This window comes from Lethenteron reissneri, chromosome 27, assembly GCF_015708825.2.
Source record: "Lethenteron reissneri isolate LAM-NWPU_2019-01 chromosome 27, ASM1570882v1, whole genome shotgun sequence".
NCBI lineage: Eukaryota > Metazoa > Chordata > Hyperoartia > Petromyzontiformes > Petromyzontidae > Lethenteron > Lethenteron reissneri.
The window spans coordinates 15970480-15988061 of NC_083805.1; the positions used below are offsets into that span (position 1 = coordinate 15970480).

The following is a 17582-nucleotide window of genomic DNA, read 5'->3' on the forward strand; positions in this document are numbered from 1 at the left end:
GCTGAGTGAAGAGCCAGCAGCGGGGCTGCATAGTGAGCCGGCAGCAAGTCTGCAGGAGCGACGGCAGCAGTGGGGCTGTCGAGCGGGAGACGGAGGAGACTCTGAGTGAGACGCCGTGCGGGCAAAGTTGTGCGAACCACAATAAAGGACAACGGAGACAGACCCAGTGCAAGAGTCCTTTATTACACAAGTACAGAGAGCTCCACCTCCAGCGGCCCAATTGCTGCTGGACAGCCAAGATCAGTGGCCATGGAGCCGTGCGTCATGCGAGTAAAAGTTCACCCCAGCGATTCCATGAAAGGTCAACGATTTGAGGCTGCCAGTTGATTCGAAATTCATCTTTTTTTTATGTATCACGATTTTAGTTTGTATTGTTTCTAGTTTTTTCCGTCCTGTTTGTTTCTTTAAGCCTCGATAGCGTGAAAGTAACAAGTGCATCGAGGTGCATACATGGTAGTCGATTAGTCGTTGTCCCTTATCTGGCCACCACTCCTCCGTCGTTAGTCTCGACCACCGTCGATTACCCCTTCCACAGAGACGTCTCCTGGTCAGGCCCCACGACTCACCGATCTGAACAATCGATGTTGACGCGTTTAATTTGCGTATGCTCTCTGAGTCGTGTGTTCCTCTTTCTGTCTCTCCGTGTAATTCTCAGGATGGACCTCTCCCTGAATTTTGTTGCACGATTTCGACCTTTAGTCCGACCGTTTTTGGTCAAAGTCCACGTGTCCACTTCTTATGCGCCTCGGTGTCAGAACCGATAACTCCCACTCGGTCGACCAGACTGACTGTTTCGTCTCAGCCACACTGTGTTCAACCACCGCACTGTAGGTCACAAAAACACATTCACACACCCACTAAACCACCCACCCACTCACTTACCCACTCACCACCCATCCACCCACTAACCACCTACCTACTCATTTACCCACGAACCACCCACCCATTAAATTTCGATTTAAAGCTTTCGTGACTGCAGGGATTCATATTATTGGTTCTTTCGGTAAAGTCACGTAGAAGGGAAATAATAAAATAATAAAAATAAACCAATAAAATAATTGCTGTAGTTTCACACCTGATGATGATTGTTTGTGTTGCAATCGAAACGTCGTGAGAATTTTTTTATTATGTTAAATTTTTATTATTTCATTATTTCCCTTCTACGTGACTTTACCGAAAGAACCAAGAATATGACAACCACCCATTAACCACCCACCCACGCACTCACCCACTAATCACCCACTCACTCCACCACTCACATACTCACCCTCTCACTCACCCACTCACCACACTGCAGGTCACAACGCTTATATTTCTACTACTTACATTTCACCGCTCCACTTTGGAATTCCTAAATTCTAACTACTTTTTCTCAATTCAAGATACGTATTAACCCGTATCTACTACACATTACATGATGCTATTTGTTGCTAGCCGCCTGGCATATGAACTCAGCAGCCGTGATGCAAAAAGACTTGTCTTTGGGGCACATTGGTATTTTGCTTTGCGTAATATTGTGTATGTTTCCTTCCCAATAGCACTCAAAACTGCTGTATTCCGCCTGTTCAATTTCCCTAAACGGATTCTATTTCGCCATAGCCGGAGCTTTTCTGACCATGATGGAACCATGACAACTCAGGTGGCACAATCATCGAGCTCACTATTGTCCGTCGGCATTAGACCGGGCCCCATCGCTGTCGTAACCTCATGCTTGAGACATCACTGTGACCACTCTGTGGAACGTCAACGATGTTTGCAATGGAGTCAGTCACGTGTGTGCGGAATTTAATTGGGGGGAGGTGGGAGTTAGGGGAGGTCACGTGATCGGCATTGAAATGGGCACCGGAGAGAAGTTGGTTTAAAATGTCAAGACCGGGAAACCCCTTCCCGACTCTTCATCATCAGGGTTCTGCATCGGAATGTTTATTCCTTCTCATTGAAGGAGTGCTTTGCATGTGTGGAGCGAACCAGAGTCCAGTACTTTAGTCGTAGAAAACCCCAGCAAATTATACACGACGGTGGTTTAAATCACTGCCGGACTTTTGTCGATGAACATTCATCGGTGCAATATGACGACAACAACAACAACGACAGCTTCAATGACAACGCCGTGAGGCAGCCGTGCAGGCGGATGAGTTGAGAACGAGAACAGATCGCGGGCAATGAGGCGACGCGGTGGAGTCGTGAAGGAGAATGGTGATGGAAGTGTCTTCGGGTCCACGCGCCATTGTGACATCATCGATATCATGATCTCCATCATCATCATCATCTCCTTGCAACGTGATTGTCGCGACTTCAGTACTTCCGACAGACAAACGCGTTTCGGGAATCGTCACAAGAAGCTACGCATGCGCAGGGTTATTCTCCCTTTTTTATACAATAATTCCTCGTTTAACGTGGAAGTGCCGGATTAAGCGAAAAACGCGTAAAGCGAGGAATTGCTGTTCCTGAATCACATCTGCGCTATGCAGTCAGCATGTGGTCATCCCATGGCGGGTTAAATAACTGAGATGAGGTACTGTATCATGCTGCGTACTGTATCGTACTGCTCAGCCGCGCACTTCAAGAAAGTAGTTCGTCGTCAACCGCTCAGAGACCACGTTACAATGGTGCATGTTCCCCATTATAACGACAGACTTGACTTAAACAACTTTTATTGCCGCCTGCAGCAAAAGCACTGGAGGCGATTTCGATATGAAATACACAAAGTTACCAGCAAACAAATGAAAATAAACGCTACAAATCCACGCGCTGTGGTGCCAAATGCACCGCGCACAACACGAAAGAAAAGTCACGTGGTGGTGGTGGTGGTCATCGTGCACGCCACGGTGACGAGCGAGCGCTTCAGAAGGTGAACACGAGGGTGCCGTCCACGCTGGTACAGAGAGAGGCTTTTCCGGCTCCCCAGCGTTCGAAGAAGACGTGCACATCACCGACTTATAACGACAGAAGAACCTCGTTCCTGCGGAATCGCGTTTTGTGAACGCGCATCAAGCGAGGACTCACCCGACTTGAAAACTTTGGCAAAATTTTGTATCTCTCTCCCCAGCCCACCGCGCACTCCCCCACCGCCCACCAAGCAAGATTAGGGCGTCCTTATTTACACACCAAAATAGAGTCACGCCTCATCTCCCACTTCATGGCCCGTGTTCGCGGCTACTGCACCATAACTCGCAACAGAGGGAGTCGCGCTTGTGTTAGGATAATGAGAGAGAAAGAGAGTCTGGTCTGGGGTTGGTTCAACTCTGCATGTGTTTGTTTTATAGCAGCGCTTAAACATCTTCATTACAACTCCTCTCTCCAGCAGGAGCCAGGCGTGGCGGAGGAGCCGGGAGGGTTGCAGGTAGGGATGAATGGCGCGCCGCGTAAGGAAATAATGACTCCGCTGCCGCCGATATCCCCCGAAAGGGCCTTGGGTTGGAATGGAGTCAACTCTTGAGTGTGGCGCGTGGCGGCGGGTGGCAAGCGACTCGTGCGAGGTTCGATGTTGTGAGCTCGGCTGGCTGACCTCCGACTGCGGAGTTCGCGCGTGGTCCGGGTTTTTTTGGGTTCCTAGTTCAGGTTCGTGGGTTCGTAGTCAATCCAGGATTGTGAGTTCATAGACCAGGTTTGTGGGTTCGTGGTCCGCCCATCAGGATTCTCAGTCCGGTTTCTGCAGCGTGCAGGGTGTTCATGGTGCATCGAGTATGATGTTAACAGTGCAGTCTGTAGGGTGTTCATGTTGCAGTGTGTAGGGTGTTTCGTGGTGCAGCGTGTAGGGTGTTCGTGGTGCAGCATGCTGGTCGACGTTGTGTTCATGTGGAGTGCACCGTGAACACCATCCGATAAGAAAAGCGTTGCTTCCTTTCCTTGTTACATTCTACGCGGGTCTCTTTGTCTTTGTGTGTGTCAAACTGTGCATTTCGGGGAGCAGTGGTGTGATGGTTAATGCACTATACCTTACGACCTCGATGCCATGCATTTTATTTCCCTGCCACGGTTAACATCGCTGGGTTCTGCGTTTCCTCTTCGCCGAATCAGCCTTACACGAGCACTTGGTGAAGTTTGTAAACATCAGCACTCGGGAAACAAAGACGGCCGTGCGTGGTGTTCGCCACACCACCTCAAACGCCATACCGGCCTTAATAGGTGCTCGCTAACAATACTTGCATCAACAGTCCGTACGGCTTAAGGGGGTGGGTCTATTTATCTCTGGGAGACTGTGTCAGTATATAGCCACGTGTCACAAATGCATGGTCGTTTCCACAACAACTTGGAACCGTGCTGTGCAGGCCCTGGAATAACAGCCCAGGCCATAGCTCATTACCCCCACAGAGAGAGAGAGAGAGCGAAAGCGAGACTGGGCACAGGGCAGCGGAGGGACGGCAAGAAGATAGGCAGCTTGTGACCGGAGCAGGCGTGATGGGACATTTAAGGAAATTAGAGAAGTGAAGGGGGAGCCAGTCCAAGCAGAGCTTTGAAAACAAAGGTGAGCGATTTAAAGAGACAGCGGTGATGGATAGGACGCCAGTGAAGGTAGCGAAGGAGAGGGAAGCAAAGATAGGTGAAAGGAAGGTTCAAGATGGCGCGTGCAGCTGAGTTTGGAATTTGTTGTAGAGGGGCAAGGGCCTAGGCACGGATGCCGACCAGGAGCGAGTTGCAATAATCCAGACTCGTGAAGACTAGGGAGTGCACAAGAAGTTTGGCAGCGATGATAGTGAGGAGGGGGCGAATTTCCCTGCTATTGAAAAGATGGAAGCGGCTTGTGCGAGTGATGTTGGCGATGTGGACAGTGAAGGAAAAGGAGGAATCAAAGGTGACGCCAATAATTTGGACGGAAGCGATCGAGGGGAGACTGAGCGGGGGGGAAGATATTGAGGGGGGCAGGAGGGTGAGAGCAAGAGATGGGAAAGTAGAGCACGTTGGTTTTAGACGGGCTAAGAGAAAGGAAATATGGCGTCACCCATGCTTAGATGGCCAATCGGCAGGTCGAGATGTGATCGGAAAGGTCAGGGGTTAGTGCCTTTAAGGACAAGAAGATGTGCGCGTCGTCGGCGAATAGGTGATACAAGAGATTGAAAGAAGAAAGGATGGGCTCCAGGGGAGACGTGTAAAGGGAGAATGGGAGAGGACTCAGTCAGATCCTTGGGGGATGCCAACCGTGACGGGGGAGGAAGAACCATGGTTAACATAGACAGCAGATGAACGAGAAGTGAGGTAAGAGCAGAGCCAAGAAAGTAGGGTGCCGGAGATACCGAGGTTAGACAAAGTGGATAAGCGGATGGGGGGCTCAAGGATGTCGAAAGCCGCAGACAGATCGAGCGAAATTAGCACAGAGAATAGTACCAAGTGACATGAGATAGTTAAGTGGTTGTGCACGTGGAGGAGAGCGGTTTCCGTGTAATGGAGTTCGCGGAAACCCGACTGGTGGAGGGGATAGACTTGACTTTTAAACAACTTTTATTGCCGCCAGCAGCAACAGCACTGGAGGCGATTTCGATATGAAATACACAAAGTCACCAGCAAACAAATAAAAATAAGCGCTACAAAGCCACGCGCTGTGGCGCTAAAAGCACCGCGCACAACACGGAATAAAAGTCACGCGGTGGTGGTGTTCATCGCGCACGCCGCGGTGACGAGCGAGCGCTTCAGAAGGTGAACACGAGGGTGCCGTCCACGCTGGTACAGAGAGGGGCTCTTCCGGCTTCCCAGCGTTCGACGTGGAGGGGATAGAGAGAGTGAGAAGCGACGTAGGAAGATAGGCGGGTGTGATCTAAGCATTCAAGGAGTTTGGAGAAGTAGGAGAGTAAGGAAATAAGGCGATATTGTGCAGAGATGGAAGGATCTATGGAAGGCTTTTGAGAAGGGGTAGGATAATAGCGTTTTTTAAAGGAGTTGGAGGGAAGATGTCAGATGAGAGGGAATGGTTTAAGTGAACCAGGAGGAACGGGAGGATAGTGGAGATGGCAGATGGAAGCAGGGAAGGCGGTAGGCGATCAAGGGAGGAAAAGGTGGGGTGAGTTTTGGTGGCGATGTTTGACAGCTCCAAGATTGAAGCGGGGGAAATGGTATTTAAAGTAGATGAAGAAGTAGGGGGAGGAGGAGAGGGACAGGTAGGTATGGTGCTGACAGGAAGGAAGGGAGGTAGTGAGGTGGATAGAACTAATTTGAGTAATCTTACACTATGAGATCTCTTTTACCAGTGGCAAAATATAGTAGTAGGTTTTTACCCTTTAAAACTGGTACAAAACTGACACCTTTATTCAAGGCATCATGTTTGCAATAACCACAACACAAGTCAAAAAAGCAAACAAAAAGAAGCAACTCTGATAATGACTGTGTTTGAGTTATACGCCTTCTGGTGTCATCTGGTCCAACACCAATGGGGACTAGGCTCTAAAGAAAGCCGTCTCGGGTGTGGACCAATCAACTTCAAGGACAGTGCATATTATTATCATTATAAGAGTTGCTTCTTTTTGTTTGCTTTTTTGACTACTTGTGTTGTGGTTATTGCAAACATGATGCCTTGAATAAAGGTGTCAGTTTTGTACCAGTTTAAAAGGGTAAAAACCTACTACTATACTTGAGTAATCTTCTCCAACAAATAGTTGTAGAGGACTACAGGGGAGGGGGCAGAAGAAGAAATGGCAGGTAAGAGTGGAGAAAGATGTAGCAGAGTATTTAAGGTAGAAAAAAGCAGAGCACGGTGCACGGAAAGGGAAGAAATTAGAGATATAAAATAGGATTGGCAAGTGGCCTCCAGTGTAGAAGTAAAATCGGAAAGGAAACGTAAGTAGAGTGGGAATCAGGCGTGGGTAGGGTCTTCCAGGTTCGCTCGGCTTTGCCTACAAGGCAACGGTGAATCTTTAGCCCAGGTGTCAGCCAAGGCCTAGGAGGATGATTCGTAGGGGTGAAGGGCAAGCAGAGGGGCAAGAACGTCGAGTGAATAGAATGGTGCAGAATGTAGGATGGATGATGCTTTGTCTGGGTGGAGGTCGGCGAAATCAGATAGGGGTGGAAGGTAAGCGGAAACCAGAGAAAGAAGTGCAGAGTCATCAACGGAGCGTAGATTTCGGCGGAGGCGAGGGGAGGTGAAGGAAGGGCTCGAGAGTGAGGGGGATGGAATTGAGAGTGTCATGGTTAGTAATTGGTGATCGGATGGAGGACGAGATATACTAGGGCATGGGAAGCTGAGCAAGCAGAAATGAAGATAAGGTCAAGCGGAGGAGAGGAGACAAGGTGTAGGTTGAAGGAGCTCGTGGGAGACAATAAAGTCGAGGACGTAGATGGGGAAGTAAGGTTGAGGTTCAAGTCTCCCAGAAGAATCAGCGGAGATGAGATAGGAAGGATTGTGGAAAGAAGGCAACCCAAGTCGTCGAAGAACGAGGAGGGCTGACCAGGGGGGGGGGGGGGGGGGGGTAAATGATTGGAAAGAAAAGCGTGAAGAGAAAGATAGTTGAAATTCGAAAGAGGGAAAGGATGGAAAGGCAGCAGATGGAGGCGAGGGGTTACAGGTGGAGGAGAAGAGCAACCCAATGCCACCACCGAGCTTGCCAGAGGGTCATGGCGAATGGATTAAGTTGGTGCAGGATGTGGAAAGCGCAGCTGGAGTGGCAGTGTTCAATGTGGATATGCAGGCTTCTGTAATTGCTAGGGCTTGAAGGGTTTTTTTTAAGGCGTCTAGGGTGGATGCGGGCTTGTTACAGACTGAGCGGGAATTCCAGAGGCTTAGGTGAATGGAGCTGATGGGTGGAGGGAGCAGGGAAGGGGAGTGGGGGGGCAGGGGTTGTTCAGATCGTGGGGGGATGGCGATGAGTTTAGAGTCACGTTTCGTAAATACGGGTGGCGTATAGAGGGTGGCCGATGGCGGGGACGGGTGGTAGGAATTTGGGGATATAAGGGAGTAAGCGATTTAGGCGGTGTGGCAGTAGCTGGTGAGGATCGGGGCGTGGAGTGGGCTATCTGCAGCGGGAGCCATCGTGCCTTGTGACGTAGTGTCTTGTGACATCATCTCTTGTGACGTCGTGCCAGCGAAGGGCTTGCAGGTTCATGCAAAGGCACGTGGAGAACAAGCGTATTTCGGTGCCGCGGTGGCAAGATGTTAACTACCTCACCTGGTATACAGGAGGCCGTAGATTCGATCCCTACCATGATGCCTGTATATTAGGAGTTTGCATATTCTCCCCATGGTCGCGTGGATTTTTCTCCGGGTCCTGCTATTTTTCCATCCGCATTTAGAATCAGCATGTGTTTAGAGTTTTTGGTTGCTATAAATGTTCACATGAAGGGCTACTTCGTTGAGACATCTTTTGTGGCCAGGTATCTTCTGAAAAAGAGCTACATAGGTTAGTGGGCCTTCGCCTGGTAAAATAAAAAGTTAAGTTTATACAAAATAGTTTTCGTTTTTAAAAAATTGTTTTAGTTGAAATCTCACACGCCCATGGGTGGAATTCTCACTAGATATTTTCTGGAATGCTCCTTCTTGGTTGTTTCGGTAAAGTCACGTAGAAGGCAAATACTAAAATAATAAAAATAAAACAATAAAATACAAGAGAATTATATTTTATTATGTTTTACTTTCATTATTTCCCTTCTACGTGACTTTACCGAAAGAACCAAGAAGATGAATCCCTGCAGTCACGAAAGCTCTAAATCGAAAAATTCCGGAATGCTGCTAGGCTGGTGTGGAATAGGGATAATCAGTGCAAAGTATGCTTATCTATAGTAATCCTAAATTATTGTACCCTCTATTCCTACAATCCCACGAACACGTTCGTAAAACATATATACATATATACGCAGTTTCATGAGGACAATACAAGGCGAGATGGATGTGGCGTGCCAAACATACTTCCCGCGATATCATTCCCTACTGTTCACTTTATACATGCACTTTACGCGCGCACTAAGTCTCTGAAGATCAGTACGAGTTCGGATTGCCTGGGGCTGTGCAGCAGTAGCAATAATTGCATCAACAACTGCGGTAATAGTGACTGCAGAAACATCTACTCCTACATTGTCAACAGCGTCGGCTTCTACATTATCTGCAAGACAATTATGAGCTGCAGAAATTGCATATGAAGCGGCAACATTTGCAGCATTAGCGGGATCAGCAGCAGTAACCTCAACAGCGGCATCAGCAACATCATTTTACGTAGTTTTTTTTCAGTACGGTAAGTGGCGGAATGTGCCCGTTATAACGTGGACGGTGCCCGTTATAACGCGGTTTTGGAACAGTCGACGACAAACTACATTCTTGAGCTGGTATCACACAGTACGCGGAATGGTATCCCTCTCTCATCTGTTCCTCCAGCTGTGTGTGTGCGTACATCGTATCTCGTCAAACTTAATAATTATAACGTATTATACATTATTCATGGGGAAACAGTGTTAGCTTAATGCGTGTTTCGCTTAACGCGGCCCTTTTCAGGAACGCATGTACCGCATTAAATGAGGACTTCTATATATATAAAATCTCGAATCTGTCTGTCTGTCTGTGTGTCGCCGGACCATACGCAGTTTCATTGGACGGCGGTTGCCCCTGGCAATGGGTAGCGACGCCTTCGCCGCGGGGTGGACGCCATTTTTAATTCCCGTTAAAAATAGGCGCACGCATTAACACGCGACTCTGAGGTAAATTCATCAAAGTTTCACGTCCTCTTCACTCCCCCCCCCCCCCACCACAATGTGTGCAATTACTATTATAGGGTCGGTAGATTATAAAATTATAGCGATTAGACAGTATTATTGTAACGCGGGGGGGGGGGGGGGGCGGCACCCGTACCCAGCCTCAGCCGAGTGAGCAATTTAGGCGAGGCCGGAGGCTCTGCACGGTGCTAGGCCTCGACACCCACCACGCGACTCTGAGGTAAATTCATCAAAGTTTCAAGTCCTCTAGAGAGTGGTGAGGGAGGGAGAGTGGTGAGGGAGGGAGAGTGGTGAGGGAGGGAGAGTGGTGAGGGAGGGAGAGTGGTGAGGGAGGGAGAGTGCTGAGGGAGGGAGAGTGCTGAGGGAGGGAGAGTGGTGAGGGAGGGAGAGTGGTGAGGGAGGGAGAGTGGTGAGGGAGGGAGAGTGGTGAGGGAGGGAGAGTGGTGAGGGAGGGAGAGTGCTGAGGGAGGGAGAGTGCTGAGGGAGAGTGGTGAGGGAGGGAGAGTGGTGAGGGAGGGAGAGTGGTGAGGGAGGGAGAGTGGTGAGGGAGGGAGAGTGCTGAGGGAGGGAGAGTGCTGAGGGAGGGAGAGTGCTGAGGGAGGGAGAGTGGTGAGGGAGGGAGAGTGGTGAGGGAGGGAGAGTGGTGAGGGAGGGAGAGTGGTGAGGGAGGGAGAGTGGTGAGGGAGGGAGAGTAGTGAGGGAGGGAGAGTGCTGAGGGAGGGAGAGTGCTGAGGGAGGGAGAGTGGTGAGGGAGGGAGAGTGGTGAGGGAGGGAGAGTGCTGAGGGAGGGAGAGTGGTGAAGGAGGGAGAGTGGTGAGGGAGGGAGAGTGGTGAGGGAGGGAGAGTGGTGAGGGAGGGAGAGTGGTGAGGGAGGGACTCAGCCTCAAAACGAGTAACTGGTGTGGCGTATTAACATCGCCACTGAGGAGACAAAGGCAGCCGGGCGTGGTGGATCCAAGTCCCGGGCGAAGCCGGGTAGTACAGCTAGTTACTGTATAAAATTCAGGAACAACAAATGCAGCAGCGTTGACATAGCAGCATCATCAGCAGTAAGCCGCTGCCGTGTCCCTTCCCTTGAGAATCGTTGAGGTCCCGCACCGTCGTGGAGTTACACGTGGACAAGATCAGATAAAGAAAGAGAGGCGACCACCAATGATGAGTTGTACACGCTGCAGTTTATTGGACGAGTGCGTGAGCGCCTCTTGCGTCTCACTCATGGGGCCCCCACGTGCGGCTGCGATGAAGAGTTCGTGACGCAGAGACTCATCATCAGCAATACAGAGCCACGTCGTCAGCAATACAGAGAGAGAGCAGGAACTGAAATCACGAGCTCTCTAACAAACCCAGGGGACCACGCATATGCCATTGATTCATTCATCCAGGATTCAAAAGAGAGGCGGTGGTCAGTAGTGTATCGCTTTGTGGAAATTCCGAGGACATTCTGGCTCTTGCCGTAGGAATGTAGAATTTCCACCGCTGCTTTGAGGCGCAAAAGGGGATGAGTGCCACCATACAACCATTGGAGGAGGAAGGTGGGAGATCCACATTTCACATTCTCGTGGCGGGGGCTGTTTCATTCAGAGGACAACCAACGGTTGGGCTTCCCGCAAAAAGGTACTCGTTTTAATGGCATTAACGGACTCATGGGCCGAGTACATCTTTGAACATGACCACAGCCCCAACATAAAAAACTGATAAACACCAGTCGTTAGTTTGACACATTCAGACACGGCGGCAGTAAACAACTCTCACGCGTATCACGGGCATGAGAATCAGGAGGTTTTTAACATCGAGATACCTGGTGTACCGGGGCTCACACAACCATGAGTCAATCTCTCGCACTGCCCATCGTTCAGCTGGAGTTGTCTCTTCACGGTTTGGTCTTCATAGCGACTGAAATGCGACTATGACTTAAGCGAGAATCGATGCACATCCACCCCACCCGCCCCTCTCCAATCCACCCCCTTGCGATTCGATGCCACGTTTCAATGATCGAATCGATAATTATGTTCTCGTTATGTGTTTGGATGTCGTGTGGGGGACACGGCCAGGGTTGAATGTCGGGGTCATGCAAGGGACCACGCCAAGATAAATAATTAAATGAAGGCGCTGGGAAAGAAAGGTGCGAACAAGGAGATTGGGGGAGAATCCCCAAAAGATACAGAATGGCGGGAAAGAGCAGTGAACTGGTGACGATAGGTCCACTACCTCGTACAGGATGCAGCAGCTCGTGGGTTCGATCCCGACCCTGACCACCTGTTGTATATTTGGAGTTTGCGTGCCTCTCTCTCTCATCATCATCATCACGGTGGCTAGGATATGTTAACTACCTCGCCTGGTCTACAGGAGGTCGTGGGTTCGATCCCGACCCTGACGCCTGCTGCTGTATATTTGGAGTTTGCGTGTCTCTCTCTCTCTCATCATCATCACGGTGGCTCGGAGATGTCAACTACCTTGCCTAGTATACAGGAGGTCGTGGGTTCGATCCCGACCCTGACGCCTGCTGCTGTATATTTGGAGTTTGCGTGTTCTCCCCGTGGATTTTTCTGCGGGTCCTCCGGTTTTTCGCTCCAAATTTAGAATCAACATCACGCGTTTAGAGTGTTTTGGCGGCTATACATTTACAGGTGATCGGCCACTTCATTGAGCTATCATTTGTGGCCAAGTCGCTTCTGAAAAAATAGCAATATAGCTCAGTGGGCCTTACCTGGTAAAATAAAAAAAAGAGTTTATAGGTGAGGGACAAGGGCTCGGGGCTATGGGAAGAAAAGGCTAAAGTCACCCATAGTGTCCGTGCCCTGCACGAATCCTCGCTGTGCCTGCCCTGCCCTGCGAGTGTTCATGTTGTTGGTGTTGAACGGAAACAATCCAGCTGCCTTACCAGGACTACTCGTGTGGACTGCATTTCAAATGCATTGCCCGTCTCGTTTAAGACTGTCTCGTATGTACTGTTGCGTTTGTGTCGTCTTGTTTCATCGTTTGTACCGTCTTGTCTGTATCGTCTCTATTCCCGCTCGTTCGCCCACTCATTCGTTCCAACCGTTAGCCTGAAGGATTCTTTTCCCTATATAGTTTTCACCGAATCGAAAATAGTCAATTCTTACACCCACGATCTGGTGTGCGTATCGTGAGTATAATAACCGACTGCATTGAATGCATCAATTATACATTAATACCTGTGAGTTGACATTCAGTCTCTTCGTGGTCTCCTGCTCACCACCGCCATCAATGTTTTGGCTTCTCTGCCCACTCTCTTTCTCAGTGCGTGTGGAGTCTACGCATTGACCTGTGGTATGGACGGGAGTGAATTGATTGTGAAGAGTCTATGCACCACACGTAAGTCCGGTCCAGAGTCGAATCACGCACCTGCTCATTTCTGAGTCAAATCAAATGTTCTGTGGGGTGGATTGAGGGGACTTGAACCCAAGTGCCAAGCTTCCAAAAGACCCATTGGTTTCATGGTTCGTAGTTAGATCACGTCGGGAATTCACAGTTCGAGTTGCACCAGGCGAGAGTGGCGGTGCTAATCCGCTCAGTCACTGCTGCGTCACCATTCGGAGTGATCACCAGGGCTTTACGCAACATTTTGTGTGCGCGTGTGTGGTTATCTCTGACTGACGTGGAGTGGGGTTTCTGAGCTTGTATTGGTGCTGCAGTTGAGGTCACAAATGTCCCGCATCAGTCACCATCCAGCAAAGTTCCAAGGGGATGGCCCCGTACCGATACAGAGCGGTGCCTTCAGTTGCAGGGCAGCGCGTGCTGCAGAGGCCAAGAGTGGCCAAGAAGTCCGCGGTTGTCCGTACGTTGTTTCTGTTGGAGCGGGTGGAGCACAACCTCTTGTAAGCCTGTGTCCTGATGTTAACTTGTTGACCGAATAAACACCATCGTGACCTGCACCAAACGTTACCGACGTTGCGGCTTGTATGAGCCTGCTCGTTGCTTTATGCAAATTCAAATCGAAATCTACAGCAAATCCCAAATAACTTAAGACATTTAATAACGACCATCACATCTCGAGTCCCGCATAATGTGAAACAATCTACAAACACTACCCCCTGCTTACGAAATACACTCATTTTAAATTAAACTGTTCAAACATAAGTTGACGGTTTGGTGTGTAGACCCTAAGCATATATGTACCCAAGCATATATGTAGCACGGTTGGCTACGTACGGCGCGAAAGAAGTTCAACATACATACATACGTACCCGTACTGATCGGCACCATGTTACGGCGCCATCTTTGATGAACGTATCTTGGTTACCATTATGAATCTATGTACACATTTGTGTGTCCTTCGTCAATGCTGTACATTCCCTTTGCAATACAATTGCCAACTTAAAGGAAGACGCGACCCATTAAACTGCCAGCTGTTGTTTTACAGACAGGCCTGCACATCTAGGCTTTGCAGCCTTGGCTGCCTCGCGGTTTAACGTTCTTAATGCGAATACAAAACAAAAAAATTCACAGCCACGTGCCTTTCACGTGTCTAACGCCCTCTAGTGACGTCACAGCCGCAATCGAGCCCCTCGTCGCCTACGTCAGGATGCTCGCTGCATGCTCCACGTTCGTCTGCCGAGCCCAGCTCAAGGAGGGGAATTTGAAACCCATACTCATGGCACACGGAGATGTGTCCGGATTTGATGATTTTTTGGGGGGGTTATTTACAAAGCAGATTTCAACCACCTTATTACCACGAGTAGACATGGTTACTATAGAATAATACAATAGACATTTGGGTTGGGTCTTCCTTTAAATCAGCTATGATATATTCAGCTACATTACATCTGGGCTAATGAGCTGTGGGGGTAATGGCCTGGACTAGGCTAGACTCGCTAGCTAGATTTGAAACGCGTGAGTCACATAAATAGGCTACACATCGACACAGAGCCCAAACAGACAACGTAGGGTTGGTTATGCTAGAGGCTACGTCATTACCATCACACACAGGACCACACACACACCAAACTCTATATTTTTCTAGATCAACTAGGTTACACTATAAATCTTTTAAACATATATATTTTTTCAAGGGTTACACGTCCAATTTACAGCTTCAATACACTTGAGAAATTAATGTCGCCCAATGTCCAGGGAAGTCTCACCAAATCTCAAGACTTTTATCAGGAAGAGCTTGCATTGAGATGCTTGGCCAATTCCAATTTTAGTCTCGCAGAACGCAGTGCCATGCTTATGTGTATGAATATAGAGTAGAGCTGGCGCTATAGTTCATTTTTCAAACGGGCCAAGCCTTCCTTGAGCGAAATGAGACCTCGTTGACACCACGCCAGGTGGAGCGCGGCTCAGCTGACAAGTTAACAATAGCCCCTTAGGCCAGTATACACATCATCATCAGTAACTATCACGTATATTCCCACCACTAGCTCCTCCAGAAAATTCTGATTTCTCTCCATAGGACGATCACTGTTGACTTCCTGCAGCATAGTACGTTTTTATCGACCACAGAGGGATGATGACGGGTTGAGTCGACACTCGGCTGATATTTACACTCGTGATCTTCAGGTTGTGAGCCGAGTGCTGTTACCGCAGTGCCGCCCAGCCGCGTTGTAACTTTTAGGGCCAATGTACCAGCTACTACTATCGACGCACCTCTGCCTCACCGATCTGTCCTCCTCCTCCTTGCAACCTTGAGTTCTCACACTCCTTGCCCATTTTGCGCCTTATAACCATAAATACCAAGCCCATTCCCTCTCCATGACATTCACGGGTGACGTGTCCCAGTCACGAAGTCCCACGTTGCTGCCGAACACATCTCCTGGGTGTTGGCACTCGACAATGAGAATTAGTCGCCTTTTCATGCATGGGCTTGCCCCCTGCCTTCATCTCTTCCCCTCTCTCATTTCGCTCTGTCCTTCCAGTGCCACTGTCGTCCAGCAATTAAGGCCTCGTCTCTAGACCCTACCAGTCAACATCTGCTCAGTGGATGATGGTTGCTCCTTCGCTTCTGCTGCCCCCTTTCTCTGGAAGTCCCCTTTTGATCGTAATTCGAACTACACCCTCCACGATTCAAGTCCTGGCTCGAGAACTTCCTCTTCTGCACCTACGATTGTACCGCCTCTCCAACCAATGTCGTCCGTGCTATTCTCATTGCACCGTAGCCGTGCCCTTCTCGTGTCTGCCTCCGTGCTCCATCGCCCTCCTCCCAGTCCTCCCATTCGCCAATTCCTCCGCAGTAACGCACGGCGCTCCACGCGAATCCACGCGGTGCACCGTCGACCGCACCGTGTCGCAGTGTTACCGTGTTCTGTGTTTTAAACAGCCATCGCCGTACAGTGGCACTGAGCGGGCCTGTACCGTCCCGCTAGTGAGGGTGCCCGGGCAGGTGGCCCAGGCCCGCGCCATGGATGAGGACACGGGGCGAGCCGAACATGGGCCGGTGTCCCAGGTGCACATGCGCCGAGTGCTGCGCCTGGGCGTGCGCGTGCGACACGTGCTGCTGCTGGGCGTGCGATGGCCCGGCCCGGTACAGGTACATGGCCGCGGCGGCCGCGGCTGGGTCCATGGCGGAGAGGTGCGGTGGGTAGAGCTGGAAGGCGTGGCCGCCCGCGATGGCGGCCGCCGCGGCCGCGGCCGCCGAGAGGTTCGTGGCGGCGCCGGGGTTGTTGGGGAAGAGGCGCTGAAGGGCGCCGTACGTCCCGGCCTCGGCCAGGAACTCCAAGCCCACGGCCGTCTGACGTTTCCACTTGGTCCTGAGGGGCAGCCGGCAAGGGAAGGAAAGAAGGAAGGTGGACATTTGAAACAGCGATGGTCGGTTGCGCAGCAAGGTGATTGGAACCGCGCACTCGGGATTGCGACGAGCTGTCATCGTTCAAAAATGTTGCACGCGGATGAAATACGTTCCCGAAAATCACCGAGCCGATCGATCGCTTGAGTAGTCAATTCTGTCTCGACTGCAATCAACTGGTTGTGCAACTGCTTGCAACCGGTTATGATTCATTTGCACTCAACCAATAATGATTGTGTACGAAATATTCTTATTTGTTACGTGGAGAAACAGATATGTGATGGAGACGTATCGTATGCGTATATATTTGTTACTTATATTCCCCACAACTGCGCGAATGGTGCTTTCAACTGATCGTTACGGTGTGGAAACCCCAACTTTATATGTTGGAGAACCAATCAGGTTTGAGCCCAGCACTGGCACACACCATCACCACTCCTCGCCTTTGATTTCCAACAATTACACATTCCTGCAGAGGGAGCTGGTAGGAACGTTGGGTTGCTCAGTCAATGGCCAGGGTCAACGGCAGCGTGGTGTATTCCGCAAATATGGCCGACTGTGAGGGCGGGCACAAGACGGCGTGAGGAGGTTAAACGTTGAGTTTTATAAGGGCACCACCGGGTGACCAGCCCCTCCCCTCCCCACCCAGCCCTAGCCCTCCCACTCCCCACCCAGCCTCACCATCCCCACCCAGCCCCTCCCCACCCTCCCTTCCCCACCCAGCCCCTCCCCACCCTCCCCACCCAGCCCCTCTCCACCCAGCCCCATCCCTCCCATTTTTGGATGCACGACGGACGGACAGACGGACACAATAATCCCCTGTGGGCTGGTGGAACCAGGTGGTTCCTGCTTGATGACAGAGGCTTGTGTTGCCTCGGAAACGTCCTGATTTAGTTATGTTTATTTTATTTTCACCTACGTGACTTTACCGAAAGAGCCAAAGAGTCTGGGTAGCCAAGATCATTCATGAAGGTCATTGGGCCAAAACTGCAAATGTCCTTGCTGTGGCAGCACCAACGTTTTGGAACAGCCTTGTATCCTCCCTTAACATCATACATCTTCCTGCAATAATATTATGAAGCAGTCGATTAGTGCCAGATAAAAGGCACCATTTGCCAATGTGATTTGTAACTTTGATCCTTCACCTTGTATCGATAGTTACATTTTAATGTGCAATATAATTGACAAACTGTGTTGTTGTCTTGGTGTG

At 50.1% G+C, this 17582-nt stretch overlaps 1 protein-coding gene across 1 annotated transcript in view; it reads right to left on the minus strand.

Moving 5' to 3' along the window:
• Positions 1 to 10831: 10831 nt before the first annotated feature.
• The window catches only part of LOC133348648 (barH-like 1 homeobox protein), a 33188-nt gene continuing 26437 nt past the window's right edge, over positions 10832 to 17582 (minus strand). Inside the window, exon 3 of the mRNA XM_061561580.1 lies at positions 10832 to 16337. Coding sequence (XP_061417564.1) covers positions 15950 to 16337 — 388 coding nt within the window. The 3' untranslated portion in view covers positions 10832 to 15949. The remainder of the gene's footprint in view (positions 16338 to 17582) is intronic.